Source organism: Somniosus microcephalus, chromosome 25, assembly GCF_052327205.1.
Source record: "Somniosus microcephalus isolate GS21.2 chromosome 25, FLI_Smic_1.0, whole genome shotgun sequence".
NCBI classification, from domain to species: domain Eukaryota; kingdom Metazoa; phylum Chordata; class Chondrichthyes; order Squaliformes; family Somniosidae; genus Somniosus; species Somniosus microcephalus.
Window position 1 is genome coordinate 47,473,896 of NC_141011.1, and position 19,039 is coordinate 47,492,934.

A 19,039-nucleotide genomic window follows, 5' to 3' on the forward strand; every position below is an offset into this window, starting at 1 on the left:
GCAACGCCTCATTGTTGCCAATATTTGGTACAAAAATCACAGAACAAGCTGGCTTCCAGGATGAGCAAAGGTCATTCTGCCTACTGAGGCTCATCCCTCCAGTACCCTAACTCTCCTATTAATGCTCGTCTCTCTAGTACCCTAACTCTCCTATTAATGCTCGTCTCTCTAGTACCCTAACTCTCCTATTAATGCTCGTCTCTCTAGTACCCTAACTCTCCTATTGATGCTCGTCTCTCTAGTACCCTAACTCTCCTATTGATGCTCGTCCATCTAGTACCCTAACTCTCCTATTGATGCTCGTCTCTCTAGTACCCTAACTCTCCTATTGATGCTCGTCCATCTAGTACCCTAACTCTCCTATTGATGCTCGTCTCTCTAGTACCCTAACTCTCCTATTGATGCTCGTCTCTCTAGTACCCTAACTCTCCTATTGATGCTCTTCTCTCTAGTACCCTAACTCTCCTATTAATGCTCGTCTCTCTAGTACCCTAACTCTCCTATTGATGCTCGTCCATCTAGTACCCTAACTCTCCTATTGATGCTCGTCCATCTAGTACCCTAACTCTCCTATTAATGCTCGTCTCTCTAGTACCCTAACTCTCCTATTAATGCTCGTCCATCTAGTACCCTAACTCTCCTATTAATGCTCGTCTCTCTAGTACCCTAACTCTCCTATTGATGCTCGTCTCTCTAGTACCCTAACTCTCCTATTAATGCGCGTCCATCTAGTACCCTAACTCTCCTATTAATGCTTGTCTCTCTAGTACCCTAACTCTATTAATGCTCGTCCATCTAGTACCCTAACTCTCCTATTAATGCTCGTCTCTCTAGTACCCTAACTCTCCTATTAATGCTCGTCCATCTAGTACCCTAACTCTCCTATTAATGCTCGTCTCTCTAGTACCCTAACTCTCCTATTAATGCTCGTCCATCTAGTACCCTAACTCTCCTATTAATGCTCGTCTCTCTAGTACCCTAACTCTCCTATTAATGCTCGTCCATCTAGTACCCTAACTCTCCTATTAATGCTCGTCCATCTAGTACCCTAACTCTCCTATTGATGCTCGTCTCTCTAGTACCCTAACTCTCCTATTAATGCTCGTCCATCTAGTACCCTAACTCTCCTATTAATGCTCGTCCCTCTAGTACCCTAACTCTCCTATTTTAACATCCGACATCCACCTTGAATGACCCGAATGTTTTGTCTCTACTGCCTTGTTTAACAGACTATTCAAAACCTTTATCACTCTCTGAGTAAAGTTCTTCTCATACATCTGCTATTAGATTTACAATTCACTAATGTAAATTTATGTAGTTTGGTCCCGATTCTTGGCTTGCTTTGAAATAATAATTTGTAACACCGTTGTACGATCTCTTCACAAAAATGACAAATTGAAACTGCTCAAATTTTTGTACCAAACTAAAAGGGGGAAAAAAAACATTTGGAACTCTACACGGAGGCTGGAAGCCATCTGCGACCACTTTGAAGAATTGCACAATGGATCATTTTGGCATTCCGAGTGCGAAGGGCTTAAGCTCTCGCAGTGTTAACTATTAAGAGTCCAGACTTTGTTGACGATCTTATCAGACCATCAGAAGTCCTGATTGCACATCCGGTTGAGTGGGGCTTGTCTCTGACCCGGTGTATTGTGACAGGTGCAGACCTGGCAGGTGGGGGGGGTTCCTGTTTTTTTTTGCTGGAACAATTAATATGTGGTAGCTGACAATAAAAGTAAAAGTGGGCATCGATTGAACTGCACTGTGCCAGGGAGACTGGATGGAAGAGCAGGTTAGCGCACTGTTCTGTCTTTTTCACCATCCAGATCCAAAAGCAAGACCGACTTGGATTTATATAGTGCCTTTCACGACCTTTCCTCACCACTCCGCTTCTCCCATACTTTGTTAGGTATTATCTGTTTGTGTGTGTTCAGATACTATGCCCCCCCCCCCACCCTGCAAAAAAACAGATTTCTCTTGCACACTACTGCCAACTTTTCCACGTGAGTGAGTGAAAGACAGACAGAAAGAGCATTTATATAGCGCCTTTGATGACGTCCCAAAGCACTTTACAGCCAATGAAGTACTTTTTGAAGTGTAGACACTGTTGTAATGTAGGAAACGCGGCAGCCAATGTGCGCACAACAAGATCCCACAAACAGCAATGCGATAATGACGCGATAATCCGTTTTTAGTGATGTTGGTTGAGGGATTAAATATTGGCAGGGACACCCGGGGAGAACTCCCCCTGCTCTTTTTCCAATAGTGCCGTGGGGTCTTTTACGCCGACCTGAGGGGCCAAACGGGGGACCTGGGTTTGACACCTCATCCGAAAGACGACCCCTCTGGCAGTGCAGCCTAACTCATGCGATCGGGTCTCTGGATGTCACCCCACAAAATCTTCTGACTCAGAGGCGAACGTGCTACCCACTGAGCCATGGCTGACGCCTAAACTGATGGAATGAGTGTGTCTCCCTCTGTAGTGATTTTTATGAGAAATTGAGGTTGGCAGTCTTAAACCCAGTGGGCTCAGTTTCTCAGCACAAAAGCTGCTGCAGTTTGGCAGTAGATTGGCAATCTCATTCAAACAGGCCAGGAGGATGACTTATATGCAAAGTGCTAATGCTAGGTCAGCACAATAGGGGAAAACATTTCTGAAGTCATGGTTAAGGAAAACAGTTGGGGCAGAGTAAAGGGATGTACTAAGGTCAATATTTGGTAGAAAAAAAGTGTTCCATTCCCCGGGAATGACTTCTCTTAACTTGCAAAGCCAAAAAAAGAGAAAAACTAAATGGATATAAATTAACTGAGATGCGAGATAAGGCCGAACAATAAAAAGATGGCAGAAGGTCAGATCTGTTCAAACCTAGTAAGTTCTTGGAGGAGGAGGGCAGAGGAGAGGAGGAATAGCGCAGCTGGCATGTTAGACTTATTAACCAACATTGTTCAATGGATGAGACTGTCTTAAATAACAGAAAACAAATGTAAACGTTAATGTTCAGGCCTTGACAACCGATTTAGGTCCAAGAATGGTTATAACTAGTTGAGGACCAGGCTTGACTGGGTCGATGGTGCTGATGTATTGTTCCTGTAACGCTGAGGGTTATTTCGCTGCCGTAACTAATACCAGGAATTCCTTTGTGGGCAATTATTTTCTTCTTTTTTTTTTAAACACAGAAACCACGCCGCTGTTCGCAGCCCAGATAGTTCCCTACGGTGCACTCCCCGGGACATACAAATGGAATTTTAAGGGAGTGCCTGATTGCCTGACGGACTCTCCCAATCTGGCTTCTGGTGTGTTCAATATTTCTCCTGAAAAATACAAGCTCAAAGTACGATTTTCAAAACCCTTTCCGCCAAAAAAAAAACAACACCCACAGCATTTGCCTATTCGGGGCCCTTGTTAGAAAGATCGTTGCTGTTTGCTGGTAAAGGAACAAAACCCTTTCTTTTAAAGAAATCTCTTTTGTGATGCTTCTTCCGAGCTAACCTATTGCAGATTGCTGTGCCACTTTTGGCTTTTGTTCATGTCTGTCCCATAATATAACGCTGCCCTTCGCCTTCTCGCTCCCGGTGCTCAGATAGAAACTGCCCCGTTCTGAGTTAATAGGGTTTTTGTTCTTCAAATCCAGACCAACATCTATTAATTTTTATTAATAAATGTGATTTTTTAAAATATATATGTGATATATCTATATATAAAGAAGAAATGGTTTCGAAAATACAATATAGATAATAGACGAGGCTAAAACCAAAATAACCGAGTTTGGAATAAGCAGAAAATAAAATCAATAATAAAAGCTCCATACACATCCAAAGTATTTGATTTATTAAATCTGCATCATAGTTGTAAATCTTTAATCTGATTGCGTTCTGTAATCTGATGGAAAGGTATTGCATTTAGCGGTTAATTTGATAGTCTCTGCTTTCACGTTTGTTTAGTGGGAGCCATTCGTCTATTTTATTACATACCTATTCCTGACAGCTTTTAAACACCACAAAACACAAGGAAAGCAATAATTCATCATGCTTCACCTAATACTGTCCCTAACGCATGGAGTACGCTGGCTCCTGAAGGCGGTCCACGCAGTGTTGGACCGAGTCAACATTGTTGAACACGCAAGACCACAGCGAAGCCTCTTTTACGTGCAGCCACTCACAGCCGACTCATTTCACGTCGACAAAAATGTTTGAGGTTTGTTTTTTTTGCTGTCGATTCTCTTCCCCACCAGCTCAAAGGCATCAGCTTTGTCTGGCCTCCTACACCCCGGGATGTTGGGAAATTCAGGGTTTAATCAGTAAAAAAAAAAATACCTCGGCAGACCTTTTGTGGCCTCAAGTCAAGGTAATAAACAGGCGTAAGCTCAAGGAACAGCACCTCATCTTTCGATTAGGCACTTTACAGCCTTCTGGACTCAACATAGAGTTCAACAATTTCAGATCATAACCTCGGCCCCTATCATATTTATATTTTTTATCCACAATTTTTGTCTGTGTCTTTTTTTCTTCTCTCCCACATGGCAGCTGTCCTTCATTCTGCCAGCGCAATTCACACTCCATCTAGAGCCATCCTTTGTTTCTTAACCTGCCCAATTACCATCTCCTCTCGCCTTGAATATCTCTCAATGTCTCTTAACCTCTCCTGCCTTCTATCCTATCACAGACCTTCCCTTTCGTTCTTTCATCCCCTCCCGCCTTTCCCAGCCCTGACACTTGCTTAAAAATCTGTTCCATTTCCTGCTTTTTTCCAGTTCTGACGAAAGGTCATCGACCTGAAACGTTAACTCGGTTTCTCTCTTCACAGATGCTGCCTGACCTGCTGAGTATCTCCAGCATTTTCTGTTTTTATTTCAGATTTCCAGCATCTGCAGTATTTTCTTTTTGTAATAAACAGGCCCCCTTGGCCAACGGGCCGGTTTTTAATGATTTCTTTCGTTTCATCAGCAAACCTGAACCTGCCTGCAGTCACACTCGGGGAAGTTCACAAGGGTGACTGGTATGAGAGGCAGGAAAGTGTGTGCAAGAGGGAGTGAGTCTTTGGGGTTGGGAGTCAACACACATTGGGGGAAGATTGTACTCTGTGTTAGTAAAATCGTAGAACCAACCTTTAAAAATGGGTTTATCATTTTGTTGTGTATGCTACACAGGAGAGCTTCCTCCAACCTTTGTGGCATACTGGAAGGGAGTCTGTGTCTAGCCGTGCTGTGCCTGACCTGGCGCTGTTTCAGCTGACACTGGATGACATTCTCCAGCACTGATATCCTTCACCTTCACAAAGGGTTAGTGGAAATCTGGAACTCTCTCCCCCCTCAAAAAAGCCATTGAGGCTAGGTGTCAATTGAAAATTTCAAAACGGAGATCGATAGATTTTTTACAGGCAAGGGTATTAAGGGTTACAGGACCAAGGGGGTAGATGGGCGTTAAGAAACAGATCAGCCATGATCTGATTGAATGGCGGAACAGGCTCGAGGGGCTGAATGGCCTACTCCTGTTCCTTCTTATGTTCAGCACAAAATTCCACCCAAAGGAAAAACTGAACTAAAAAATACCCACTCGAAATTATCAAGGCTGACACAACAGTGCAGTGCTGAGGGAACGGTTATTGTCAGAGGTGCCATCTGTCAGTAAAGATGCTAAATCAAGGCTCCATCTGCCTGCTCCAGTGTGGCAGGTGGATGTAAAAGATCCCATGGCACTATTCAAAGAAGAGCAGGGAGTCCCGGACAACCTTCCTCCCTCAAACAACGGCATCAAATCAGCATGACCGGTCTTTCATCTTGATGGCGGTTTGTGGCATCTTGATGTGGGCAGATTGGCTGCTGCATTCGCTTCAAAACAACAGGGACCACCCTTCAAAAAACCAATTCACTGGTTGTGAAGTGCTTTGGGACATCCTGAGGATCCAAAAAGGCGCTATACAGATGGTACGTTCTTTGAAGGTTTACCGTTAAAGAGACCAAAATGTTGACTCTATGGGACTAGCTCCAACACAGCCAGTTAAAATTAATCAGCAAAAGAAGCAGAGTGGGTGCGCAGTATTTAAAGAACAGACCTTCGTGGGAAAAAGCAGTTCTGCTTTAGATTGTATCCCGCTAACCCAAGCACGTGCTGCTTCACCAGCTCAGTCACACCAGCCTCTGGCTACTTCCCTGTTACATATGAATCAGATTTCCTTTAGCACACCACAGTCTAAATGCAGGGAGCTTCAGAACCACAGCAATGAACCGGGATTAGGATCCGCTTCCTACGCAAAGTAAATCTCCCAGCTTTACAACACCCATTCGCCTTGGCTCTTTGCAAAGAAGAGATGCAGCAAAAAATAAAGTGATACACTGTCCGGTACAGTCTACACATCGTGAGCAATAGGCATCGATGGGCCTATCACCCCCCACCCCCCACCACGGCCAAATTACAAAGCAGAGAGAATAAAACAAATAATCCAAATAAAAGAGAGTGAAAACATGCTAAAAAAAACCCAGAAAATGTTCTAACTGGGTTATGGCCTCCATGAAGCTCAGGGCCTTTGGAAGGTGACAGAAGGGCCTTTGCTGTGCCAGATTGTAGGGTTTCCACTTTGCCTTTCATCTCAAGGTAGCAACTCAAAGTCCTGTTGTTAATTTGAGGAAATACAATACCGCTCCTTTTTGGTTCTTTTATTCACTTGTCATTTACTTCCATCTGTCAGCTTTCAGCTGTCTAGGCCCTTAAGCTCTGGAATTCCCTCCCGAAACCTCTCCGCCTCTCTCTACTCCTTTAAGGCCCTCCTTAAAACCTAACTCTTTGACCAAGCTTGTGGTCACCTGTCCTAATGTCTCCTTTGAGATTTGGGTGTCCTCGTGCAAGAAACACAGAAAGCTAGCATGCAGGTATAGCAAGCAATAAGGAAGGCAAATGGCATGTTGGTCTTTATTGCAAGGGGGTTGGAGTATAAGAGTAAGGAAGTCTTGCTACAATTGTACAGGGCCTTGGTGAGACCACACCTGGAGCACTGTGCACAGTTTTGGTCTCCTTATCTAAGGAAGGATATACTTACCTTGGAGGCGGTGCAACGAAGGTTCACTAGATTGATTCCTGGGATGAGAGGGTTGTCCTATGAGGAGAGATTGTGTAGATTGGGCCAATACTCTCTGGAGTTTAAAAGAATGAGAGGTGATCTCATTGAAACATGCACGATTCTGAGGGGGATTGACAGGATGAGAGGTTGTTTCTCCTGGCTGGAGTGTCTAGAACTAGGGGGCATAGTCTCAGGATAAGGGGTCGGCCATTTAAGACTGAGATGAAGAGGAATTTCTTCACTCAGAGGGTTGTGAATCTTTGGAATTTTCTGCCCCAGAGGGCTGTGAATGCTGAGTTGTTGAGTATATTCAAGGCTGAGATCGATAGATTTTTGCACTCTAGGGGAATCGAGGGATATGGAGATCTGGCAGGAAAGTGGAGTTGAGGTCGAAGATCAGCCATGATCTTATTGAATGCTGGAGCAGGCTCGAGGGGCCGTATGGCCTACTCCTGCTCCTAATTCTTATGTTCTCTTATTATACTCCTTTGAAGACTCTCGCTTACACGCGTCCTCCTGAAGAAGTAAGGGTTCTGGATAGTGGTGCCCATTATGATGGCCGCTGCTGCTCCACACTTGGACAGGAGGATGGTCGTGACCTTGGCCAAACCAAGAAGCAAAGAGGGAAATATTTGGTGTAGATATAGACCTGTAATCTTCAGCAGCCCTACTGAGAACTAGGAATAGGCCGGTGGATCAAACACTGGGTGACCCTGCCAGTGAAGGTATAACCACAAGAAACAGGTACAGGCTCTCAGTCATTGAGTATATTCAAGGCTGAGATCGATAGATTTTTGGACTCTGGGGGAATCAAGGGATATGGAGATCGGGCGGGAAAGTGGAGTTGAGGTCGATGATCAGCCATGATCTTATTGAATGGCGGAGCAGGCGCGAGGGGCCATATGGGCTACTCCTGCTCCTAATTCTTATGTTCTTATGTTTTTTGGCTCGGTGTCAAATTGTTTGTCTGATGGCTCTTCTGTGAGCGCCTTGGGACATTTCACTACGTGCAAGGCACTGTATACATGCAAGTTGTTGTTGCCTCATTCCTTTTTCACCAATTTTAGACACCAGCTGTGCTGTCACCAACACGATGATCGGCCTCACCCCCTTGCCCCTCCAGTATACACAATGATCTCCCTCACCCCCCTCGTCCCTCCGGTATACACAATGATCTCCCTCACCCCCTCGTCCCTCCGGTATACACAATGATCTCCCTCACCCCCTCGTCCCTCCGGTATACACAATGATCTCCCTCACCCCCTCGTCCCTCCGGTATACACAATGATCTCCCTCACCCCCCTCGCCCCTCCAGTATACACAATGATCGACCTCACTCCCCTCGTCCCTCCAGTATACACAATGATCTCCCTCACCCCCCTTGCCCCTCCGGTATACACAATGATCGGCCTCACCCCCCCTCACCCCTCCGGTATACACAATGATCTCCCTCACCCCCTCACCCCTCCAGTATACACGATGATCTGCCTCACCCCCCTCACCCCTCCAGTATACACAATGATCTCCCTCACCCCCCTCGCCCCTCCAGTATACACGATGATCTGCCTCACCCACCTCAACCCTCCGGTATACACAATGATCTGCCTCACCCCCCTCGTCCCTCCGGTATACACAATGATCAGCCTCAACCCCCTCACCCCTCCAACATACACAATGATCTCCCTCACCCCCTCAACCCTCCGGTATACACGATGATCTGCCTCACCCCCCTCGTCCCTCCGGTATACACAATAATCTGCCTCACCCCCCCCTCGTCCCTCCGGTATACACAATGATCTGCCTCACCCCCCTCGTCCCTCCGGTATACACAATGATCGGCCTCAACCCCCTCGCCCCTCCGGTATACACAATGATCTACCTCACCCCCTCGCCCCTCCAGTATACACAATGATCTGCCTCACCCCCTCGTCCCTCCGTATACACAATGATCTGCCTCACCCCCTCGTCCCTCCGGATACACAATGATCTGCCTCACTCCCCTCGTCCCTCCGGTATACACAATGATCTCCCTCATCCCCTCGCCCCTCCGGCATACAAAGAGGCCCAAAATGGCTTTCACGTTCTGAAAAATTCCAGATTGCAAAAAACCCTGCTCAACTATTTAATGGTTTCAGAACGTAGCATCAGTCAGGTGTCATAATTCCTAAAGCTTTGCAGTGTGTTCGGGACTTGTTAAACTTGTGGCAGCAGTGCCTTAGGAAACCACCCGTTGTAAGTGAAGGGTGGAGCAAAAAAGGCTGCCAAAATAAAACAAGTGTGGGAATGGGGGGGGGGTCGCGTAAATTCACAATTATAATTATAATAACATGATGCTGGTTCGGCCTCAACTGGAGAATTGTGTCCTATTCTGGGCACCGCACTTTAGGAAGGATGTGAAGGCTTTAGAGAGGGTGCAGAAAAGATTTACGAGAATGATTCCAGGGATGAGGGACTTCAGTTATGTGGATAGACTGGAGAAGCTGGGGTTGTTCTCCTTGGAGCAGAGAAGGTTGAGAGGAGATTTGATAGAGGTGTTCAAAATCATGAGGGGTCTGGACAGAGTAGATAGTGAGAAACTGTTCCCATTGGCGGAAGGGTCGAGAACCAGAGGACACAGATTTAAGGTGATTGGCAGAAGAACCAAAGGTGACATGAGGAAAAACTTTTTTACTCAGCGAGTGGTTATGATTTGGAATGCGCTGCCTGAATGGGTGGTGGAGGCAGATTCAATCACAGCTCTCAAAAGGGAATTGGATAAGTATCTGAAAGAAAGAAAATTGCAGGGCTCCGGGGAAAGGGCGGGGGAGTGGGACTGGCTGAAGTGCTCTTGCAGAGAGCCGGCACGGGCTCGACGGGCCGAATGGCCTCCTTCTGTGCTGTAACCATTCTATGATTCTAAATGCTGGCCTTGCCAGCGATGCCCACATCCAATGAATATTTTTTTTTTTTAAACTCATTTTCCAGGTCACACTTGACGAATGACCAAAAGTGCCGGAGGGTGATTGCCACCAATGGAATCGCAACTCCTGTGAAGTACGTGGCTTCAAGAGAGAAGGGAAGCAAAAGGAAGCTGAAATTATACTACCCTCAGTGCAAACCCAGATTAAAATAGGAACAGTACAAAGCAAACAGCCAACCAGAGGAGGGAGACTTTGAGTCCCAGTGCTGGTAGTTAAACTCATTGGCCTTATGGGTCGGAGGGGAATTCTTGGTCTGACGAGGACTTTTTTTACGCAGCGAGTGGTTAGGATCGGGAATGCACTGCCTGAAAGGAAGGTGGAGGCAGATTCAATCGTGGCTTTCAAAAGGGAATTGGTTAAGTACCCGAAGGAAAGAGATTTGCAGGGCCACGGGGAAAGGGCGGGGGAGTGGGACTGGCTGAAGAGCCGGCACGGGCTCGACGGGCCGAATGGCCTCCTTCCGTGCTGTAACCATTCTATGATTACAATTGTTGAAGTAAGACTGGAGCAAGAAAAAAATGATTGCCACATGTCCAAATACTGATGACGCCTTTCACGAAAAGCAATGTGGAATTTTATTTTTGAAAGGCAGTCTCCAATAACTCAGCGATGGGTATTTTTGCATTCATGAAATGGAACCTGCTGCAGCAAAGTTACGCCCGAGTCGACACTGACCTCTCGTTAAAATGTGCGTCTCTGTGCTGAGGGAGTCCTTGCTTCCTCCTCTGACTCGATGAACTGCTCGACGATGGACCGTGAGCCTCCATGGCACTGGAGTTCCGAACAGCAGCGACCGCCTCCTGCCGCGCCCTCAGCAGATCTGCAAGGAGGTAAAAACATTTTACATTTTCTCTTTTTTCCCCACCCCCCGCCTTAGCAGCTAAGATGTACAGACACTTCAGTCCTTCACAAGCACCGTAAAAAACGTGGGCGGAAGCCATCGCACACAGAAAAGAGCACGGTGTTTATTTTCAGTCTGCCGCACTTGCATCTGGCTTGTTTTTATTAATTTTAAAATCCCCCGTTTTTCTCCTGTAATGCTTGTGTTTTGGATACTTGTGGCAAGAGTCTCCAGCTGCACGCGCTCTCCCATTACAGTGTGGCGACTTTCAGTTGACGTAAACCATCTTTAGAGATGAGCAATTTGTGATGAAGGAGCCCAAAACATGAAGTGAAATGCTCTTGTTTAACTAAAAAGGGAGAGGAGGATATCACCAGACTGTTTCTTCACAGTGAACACAGTGAACCCTCACTAATCGACTCGTACCAGAGAGCAGATTTACAGTAGCACGTGACCAGGTGCAGAGTTCAGGGAAACGACACTATTTCCCAATTTTATTTTTGGTGATCAACCTCCATCTTATTGCTGCGTTCTAAACGTGGTGACCTGGTGTTGGCTGTGCATTATAGTACAACCCTCCGAGGTCACTGCACTCCTCCGATTCTGGCCTAGTGCGCAACCCTGATTTTAATCGCTCCACCATTGGCGGCCGTGCCTTCAGCTGCCTGGGCCCTGGGATCTGGAAATCCCTGCCTAAACCTCTCCGCCTCGCTACCTCTCTCTCCTCCTTTAAGACGCTCCTTAAAACCTATCTCTCTGACCAAGCTTTTGGTCCCCTGTCCAAATAGCTCCTTATGTGGCTCGGTGTCAAATTTTGTTTGATAATCGCTCCCGTGAAGCGCCTTGGGATGTTTTACTACGTTAAAGGTGCTATATAAATACAGGTTGTTGTTGCTGTTGTACTTTTTGACTTATTAATGATTGTTAAGAGTTAGGATTGGTGCTATTAAAGCGGCTCTTTGTCCCTGGGGAGGAGCGGCGGCCGTGGGTTATTTTGACACCACATCCTGGCGTGAATTGCATCATGCGCTGCACGGTGTAGGATTGAGACCTGTGGCTCAGGAATTTTCCTGCTCCAATACCTGGTCTGTGCTGAATTAGCTGGTCTTAACTGGGGCGGGGGTGGGGGGAATCCTCCTGTTGGCCTCAGTGCCCTGGCAGGGTAGAGGAACATAAGTTTGTCAGGGTATCACTGTCCAATATCTCTTGCTGAAAAGCATATTTAGTTTACCAAAGGGCGAGGTTAGCATCAGGTCTGATGACGTTCAGCGTCCAGTTTTGCACAGCGCGCAGTCTAATTTCCTCCCGGTTAACAAGCTCAAGTAAAACTCCTCGTTGAGTATATTCAAGGCTGAGATAGATTTTTAGACACTAAGGGAATCAAGGGATATGGAGATCGCGCGGTAAAGTGGAGTTGAGGTCGAAGGTCTTACTGAATGGCGGAACAGGCTCGAAGGGCCGAATGGCCTACTCCCGCTCCTAATTCTTATATTCTTAACACAGTTGCTAACTTTAAAACTCGTTAACAGCTGTGTTGAATTAGGAATTTTATGCCAGCACATTCACCAGTGAACTGAGGAAATTAAACCTTCAAAAATGCTGAGAGAATCTTGCCCCAGCATGGGGTCAACGCGTTCAGAGAAGAATGGGGTAAGGAGAGAAAGTTCAATGAATAAAGACTGTACCATCTTGCAATATGATCCAAGGAATCAGCTACCATTATAGAATCATAGAATGGTTACAGCACAGAAGGAGGCCATTCGGCTCGTCCAGCCCGTGCCGGCTCTCTGCAAGAGCACTTCAGCTAGTCCCACTCCCCCGCCCTTTCTCCGTAGCCCTGCAAAATTTTTTCCTTCAGGTACTTATCTAATTCCCTTTTGAAAGCCACAATTGCATCTGCCTCCACCACCCTTTCAGGCAGTGCATTCCAGATCCTAATCACTTGCTGGGTAAAAAGGTTTTTCCTCATGTCACCTTTGGTTCTTTTGCCAATCACCTTAAATCTGTGTCCTCTGGTTCTCGACCCTTCTGCCAATGGGAACATAGAAACATAGAAGATAGGAGCAGGAGTCGGCCATTAGGCCCCTCGAGCCTGTTCCGCCATTTAATGAGATCATGGCTGATCATCCAAATTCAGTGCCCTGTTCCTGCTTTCTCCCCATATCCCTTGATCCCTTTAGCCTCAAGAAATATATCTAACTCCTTCTTGAATATATTTAATGAATTGGCCTCAACTGCCTTCTGTGGTAGTGAATTCCACAGGTTCACCATTCTCTGGATGAAGAAATTCCTCCTCATCTCAGTCCTAAATGGCTTACCCCTTATCCTTAGACTGTGACCCCTGGTTCTGGACCCCCCGCCATCGGGAACATTCTTCCTGCATCTAGTCTGTCTCGTCCTGTTAAAATTTTTCTCTCTATCTACTCTGTCTAGACCCCTCATGATTTTGAACACCTCTATCAAATCTCCTCTCAACCTTCTCTGCTCTAAGGAGAACAACCCCAGCTTCTCCAGTCTATCCCCGTAACTGAAGTCCCTCATCCCTGAAACCATTCTTGTAAATCTTTTCTGCACCCTCTCTAAGGCCTTCACATCCTTCCTAAAGTGCGGCGCCCAGAATTGGACACAATACTCCAGTTGAGGCCGAACCACTGTTTTATACAGGTTCATCATAACTTCCTTGCTACTATTATTGATCCACAGACCCTAATGATGATTACATCAAGATATATCACCTAAAAAGGACACAAAAATTCACAATAAAATTCAGTCTTTCATGTCTGTGTAATTTCTTCTCTTGTATTGTCTGATGTGAGACTAAAACGAGTTGCCTCTCCTCATTCCCCTTGGCGGACGTATAAAACTCAACATGATGTTAGTAATAAAGCTCACATAACATCGGGCTTCAGAGCCCAGGTGATTCAACACTTGGCTGAACGAGGAGCCGGTAATAAAAACCTACCTACCCGTCTGTTGGTGTGAACAGATCACAGAATCACAGAATCACAGAAACCCCACAGTGCAGATAGAGGCCATTTCGGCCCATCGAGCCTGCACCGACACATATCCCACCCAATCCCCGTAACCCCTACACCAACACATATCCCACCCTATCCCCGTAAACCCAAGTATTTAATCCCCCTAACACTAAGGGTCAATTTATCATAGCCAATCAACCTAACCCGCACATCTTTGGACTGTGGGAGGAAACCGGAGCACCCGGAGGAAACCCACGCAAACACGGGGAGAATGTGCAAACTCCACACAGACAGTCACCCGAGGCCGGATTCGAACCCGGGTCCCTGGCGCTGTGAGGCAACAGTGCTAACCACTATGCCACCGTGCATATGTAGAGGATCTTTGAGTAAATCACACTGCAGAGGTCACATCGCAAAGCGTCACGCCTTTGTGACAGATTCAAAACTATCTTTTATTTTTAAAAAAAGAAAGCCAGTCATTTCCTGCTGGGTTTTTAGTTTCCTAAACTTGTACAGGAGCCAGGGATTTCCAACTAATTGTGCTCTAACTGACCTCAGGATGTGCCAATTCACAACACGCTTAAAAACATAAGAAATAGGAGCAGGAGTCGGCCATTTGGCCCTTCGAGCCTGCTCCGCCATTCAATAAGATCATGGCTGATCTTCTACCTCAACTCCACTTTCTTGCACTATCCCCATATCCCTTGATTCCCTTAATATTCAAAAATCTATCGATCTCTGTCTTGAATATACTCAACGACTGAGCCTCCACAGCCCTCTGGGGTAGAGAATTCCAAAGATTCACCACCTTCTGAGTGAAGAAATTTCTCTTCATCTCAGTCCTAAATGGCCGACCTCTTATTCTGAGACTGTGACCCCTGGTTCTGGGCTGCCCCACCAGGGGAAACATCCTCCCTGCATCTACCCTGTCGAGCCCTGTAAGAATTTCGCATGTTTCGATGAGATCATTAAAGGGACCGTAAAGGGACGCACGGCCCTACCTCCGTAGCAAAATAGCATGTTGCGCGTTACAAGATATGACTCTGCGGTCCTTATAAAACAGTAGCACCTTTTTCTGCCTCATCCTGAGCAATGCCACTGGAGATCGGTTAATAGTGCATGCAAATTGTCAATGGAAGCAGCACTATCACCAAATCTATTCACATGGCCCCTGTTGTCACAGTCTGTTTTTTCTCCCCCAAGGTTCAAAGTATATGGGAAAGACGGATGGATAATCATAGCGACACTGTCATTTAATTCGATCTTGAACCCCCTAGGCCCCCACCTCCCCCCTTCCACCCCCACCCAACGACCAGGTCAAGCCGAGCCGCCACAGAGCCAGCAATGGCCGTCACAGCCAAAGCAAAACGACGCTCATCATCCCCGCCCCCCCCCCCCCCCCGAGTTAAGCAGCGCCCTCCGGGAACATCCACGCTGTTGTGAATGATTCATGTCTCCAGGCAGCTCAAGTGGCTCAGCTGCCCAGCTAATCCTCTGGCAGATAGCGTGCCTCCAGGGTAATTACCTGCTCACTCTGTCACGACTCTCAGTTTAAAAAAAATAAAAATATGCACAGTTCTCACTTTATAGCATCCAAATCCCATATATGAATTTCTGCACTCGTTAAACTAAATAAAAATCTACTGAAGAGTGTGAAAAGGAACGTCTGGAGAATCACATTAAAGGAACTTGCCCTTTGACTGCACGAGATCAATACAGCTTAAAAGCAGCAAGTTGCCTCCTCCTCCTCTTTGCACTGTAGGCTCTAGATCACTAAACATCACACCGAGCCCTTTCACGTCAGGAGAAGGCACGACTAGTATCTACAGCACAGGAACAGGCCATTCGGCCCAACTGGTCTCTGCCTGCTCCACTCCAGCCAAATGCCCCACCGTGCGATTGAAGGGTACGGATACAGCGCTGAGAACGAGACACTCTGGCGTGGCTCACACGGTGTCGTCGCCGTCCCTGCCTATCCTGATCTTTGACTCCCCACCCCCCCACTCCGCCCCCACCCCACCCCACCCCCCCACTGGACTACCTGATGGCTGCTTGTCTCAAGTCGTTTTAGCACAAAGGGCCGGTTACGGTTCACGGAGAAACTGTTCACAGCGAGACCGGGAATTGTACAGTCGGCACAGACACAGGAGATGATCAGAAAAACCTATCCTTGCTGCGAGAGAGAAACAGCTGCATTCAAACAAACCTTTCAGGCACCACAACATCCGCTCGACAGGAAACACGAACAAAAAAAAAAATCGCATTTATAGTTAATAAAGTTAAGGCGAATTTAAAAGCCAAGTTCCACACAATGCCGTTTGCATCTAGTTATTTTATCCGCTAACACCCCCCCCCCAGCCCCCTCCCCATCCCTTCTGTTCTAACTTCTTTCGCTGCCGTGGCAACTTGCCAGCAGACTGCCAGTTAAATATATTCCCTGTTAATCCACAAGCGTCACCTGAATGAGTCATTTAGGCCGCCTGGAGCTACAACTCAGTTTGAACCCTGTGTTCATGCAGCAAAAAGGCCAACCACAGAGCGATTCCCCACCCCCACAATGTGCCTCTTCCCTTTTAGCCCTCCGTTTGGAGCTCGGCAGCTTAAAAGGGCAATGCCTTTCTTAAAATGGCATCGCCTGCCGCTTTCATGGTGTCTCCCGACTCTCTCACTTGCGCCTTTCCTTACCTCACCTTATCCACCCGCAGCTTTCCCCCCCCCGAGGAAGCACGCACTTACCCCCCGCCGCTTAAATTTATTTTGAATTCCATCTTTTTTTTTTTTAAAACACACAAGGCTGAACTCCACATTAATTTGGCACTCCTGGGTTCAATATTACAGAGCGATAGACCGTTATGCGGAGACGACAATTTTGTTTGTTTTATACCTCGACAACCTGAGTCGTTCTATCGCGGGAAAAGCCAGTTCAGCGAGGTGGAACTCTGTGGGCCGAATCCGACAGTATTTTTAAAACGGCAGGGTTAAAAATCCTCAAATAATTGCCTGCTTTGGCCAGCAGAAGTGACACCCTAACTTTGCTCAATGCCACTGTACAACAACAAGCACTCACGAGTTCATGAAAGGGATCCTGAAACCAGTTTACATTACAGAGGAACCTTAAGCAATGCATCGAACCTATATGGAGTTCAAAGATGTCCCTTTAACACCGTGCGGCACAAGATCGCCTGACCACCTGTGTAACTGCTTCCCATGGCCTTAAGTCTTTCTAATTCTGTGTGCTTACCTTATCTACGCAGGCTAGGAAGTGCTGCAAAGTGTAAGTGCTTACATCACACATGCAGGAGGGGAGAAACCATGTGTGGGCTGCTGATCATGTGTCTTTAAAGAAAAGCCTACTGGGTTTCGGGCCTAGCAAGGGGAAAAAAAAATTGTACTTTCCATTCGGTGACTAATAAGGAACATACAGCCAAGGTAGGGTAGGCTGAAGAAATCATTGTTGTCACATAGCAAACAAATCACTAATCACCTCCCCTTTAAAGAGACAGTATTACTCCAACTTGGCTCATGCAGGCTTACTGAACAGACTGCAACAAGATCACATCTGGTTAACATAAGTTATTAAAATGATCTCACTTTTGAATAAGAAGTTTGGTCTGTGCGGCGCACCCTCCCCTCCTCCCCCAGTTTAGTTCGAATTGATTTTTTTTTTTTAAGTTTTCCGAGAATGATGCAGACGGGGACAGAGCGGGCACTGTGCTATTATATTAGCATATACTGACTGGCCAAAGGTCGGATCTTACATGGTACTGTGAAACCAAATAGCACGTTAGTGGGAATGAAGTAATGTACAGCAAAAAAAAAAATGACAAGGAAAATGATCCAGGGAATGAACAGACCCAGATGTATTAGGAAAAGTTTTTTTTAAACCAGAACACCTTGGGTAATGAAAGAAAGACTCCTGCATTTCTATAGCGCCTTTCACAGCCTCAGGACGTCCCAAAGCGCTTTACAACCAATGAGGTACTTTTTGAAGGGTAGTCACTGCTGTAATGTAGGAAACGCAGCAGCCAATTTGCGCACAGCAAGCTCCCACAGACAGCAATGACCAGGTCATATTTGTTTTTTAGGTGTTGGTTGAGGGATAACTATTGGCCAGGACGCCAGGGAGAACTCCCCTGCTCTTCTTCGATATAGTGCCACGGGATCTTTTACGTCCACCTGAGGGGGCAGACGGGGCCTCGGTTTAACGTCTCATCTGAAAAGTCGCCACCTCCGACAGTGCAGCGCTCCCTCAGCACTGCGCTGGAGAGTCAGCCTGGATATTTGTGCTCAAGTCTCTGGAGTGGGACTTGAACCTTCTGACTCAGAGGCGAGGGCTGACGCCACTCAAGTATAAAGGAGTGAAGATGGGACCTTTCCTAAAGAATACAAGACAGAATGGCGGAGTGCCACTGATAGAGTGCGGACGGCAGGAGGCTTACACGTCCGCTCGACTGATCTCTCAGTTGACGTGCAGATCGAAACGAAGGGTAGAAAAAATTAACTTCGGAAAAGAGATTTTTTATTTTAGAGTGGGCAAGTAAACTAAGGAAGCACAGACGTGATGGGCCGAACGGCCTTGTACTGTGCCGTAAGTTTCTATGATTCTATAATTTTAAGCCAAAAGGAAAGGTGGGGGGCGTGGAGGGCGAGGCAGTACAGTGCCGTCAGGGAGGGAGCCGTCCCATGCTGCACCTTCCACTAAGAGATAGCCTTGAGGATTGGAATATCTCGTCCAGGGTCACATCAATTGTAGGGCTCCCACTGTTAGCCTGGTCGATGTTAGCTAACTCCAGGCATATCAGCTCAGTATCACGCCACATGATGCATTCACCCACTGACGTGAAGCCACACTGCTGTAGAATTATTTTTATTTCATTGTTTTACTGAGTTATGGGGCGCAATATGATGGGTGGCTCCCATTGTGTTGCCGTCATCGAGAAGGTCGAGATATGCAAAACCTCTGCAGGGTACCATCCAACTTCTAAAACCTCAGCGACAATCTCCACCCACAGCTGTTAAAATCACCAACATACAGACACACTCGACAGAAATATAACATGGACAGAGTCTCATGGGGTTAATTCCACACTCCCAGGGAGCACAAGGGTCAAAGAATCAGGGTTATAATGTCGTAGCTTCTCCTCACCCTCCTGCCCCCCCCCTCCCCCCCCCCCCCCCGCTGATCCCCACTCTCTCCTCGCACCGC

General features: G+C 46.8%; 1 protein-coding gene across 6 annotated transcripts in view; it reads right to left on the reverse strand.

The window, feature by feature from the left end:
* samd11 (sterile alpha motif domain containing 11) overlaps positions 1-19,039 on the reverse strand; it is a 301,407-nt gene that overhangs the window by 54,064 nt on the left and 228,304 nt on the right. For all 6 annotated transcript variants that reach the window (XM_085967340.1, XM_085967335.1, XM_085967339.1 and 3 more), the window contains one exon: positions 10,690-10,834. In XM_085967340.1, the coding sequence (XP_085823466.1) occupies positions 10,690-10,834 (145 nt within the window). The remainder of the gene's footprint in view (positions 1-10,689; positions 10,835-19,039) is intronic.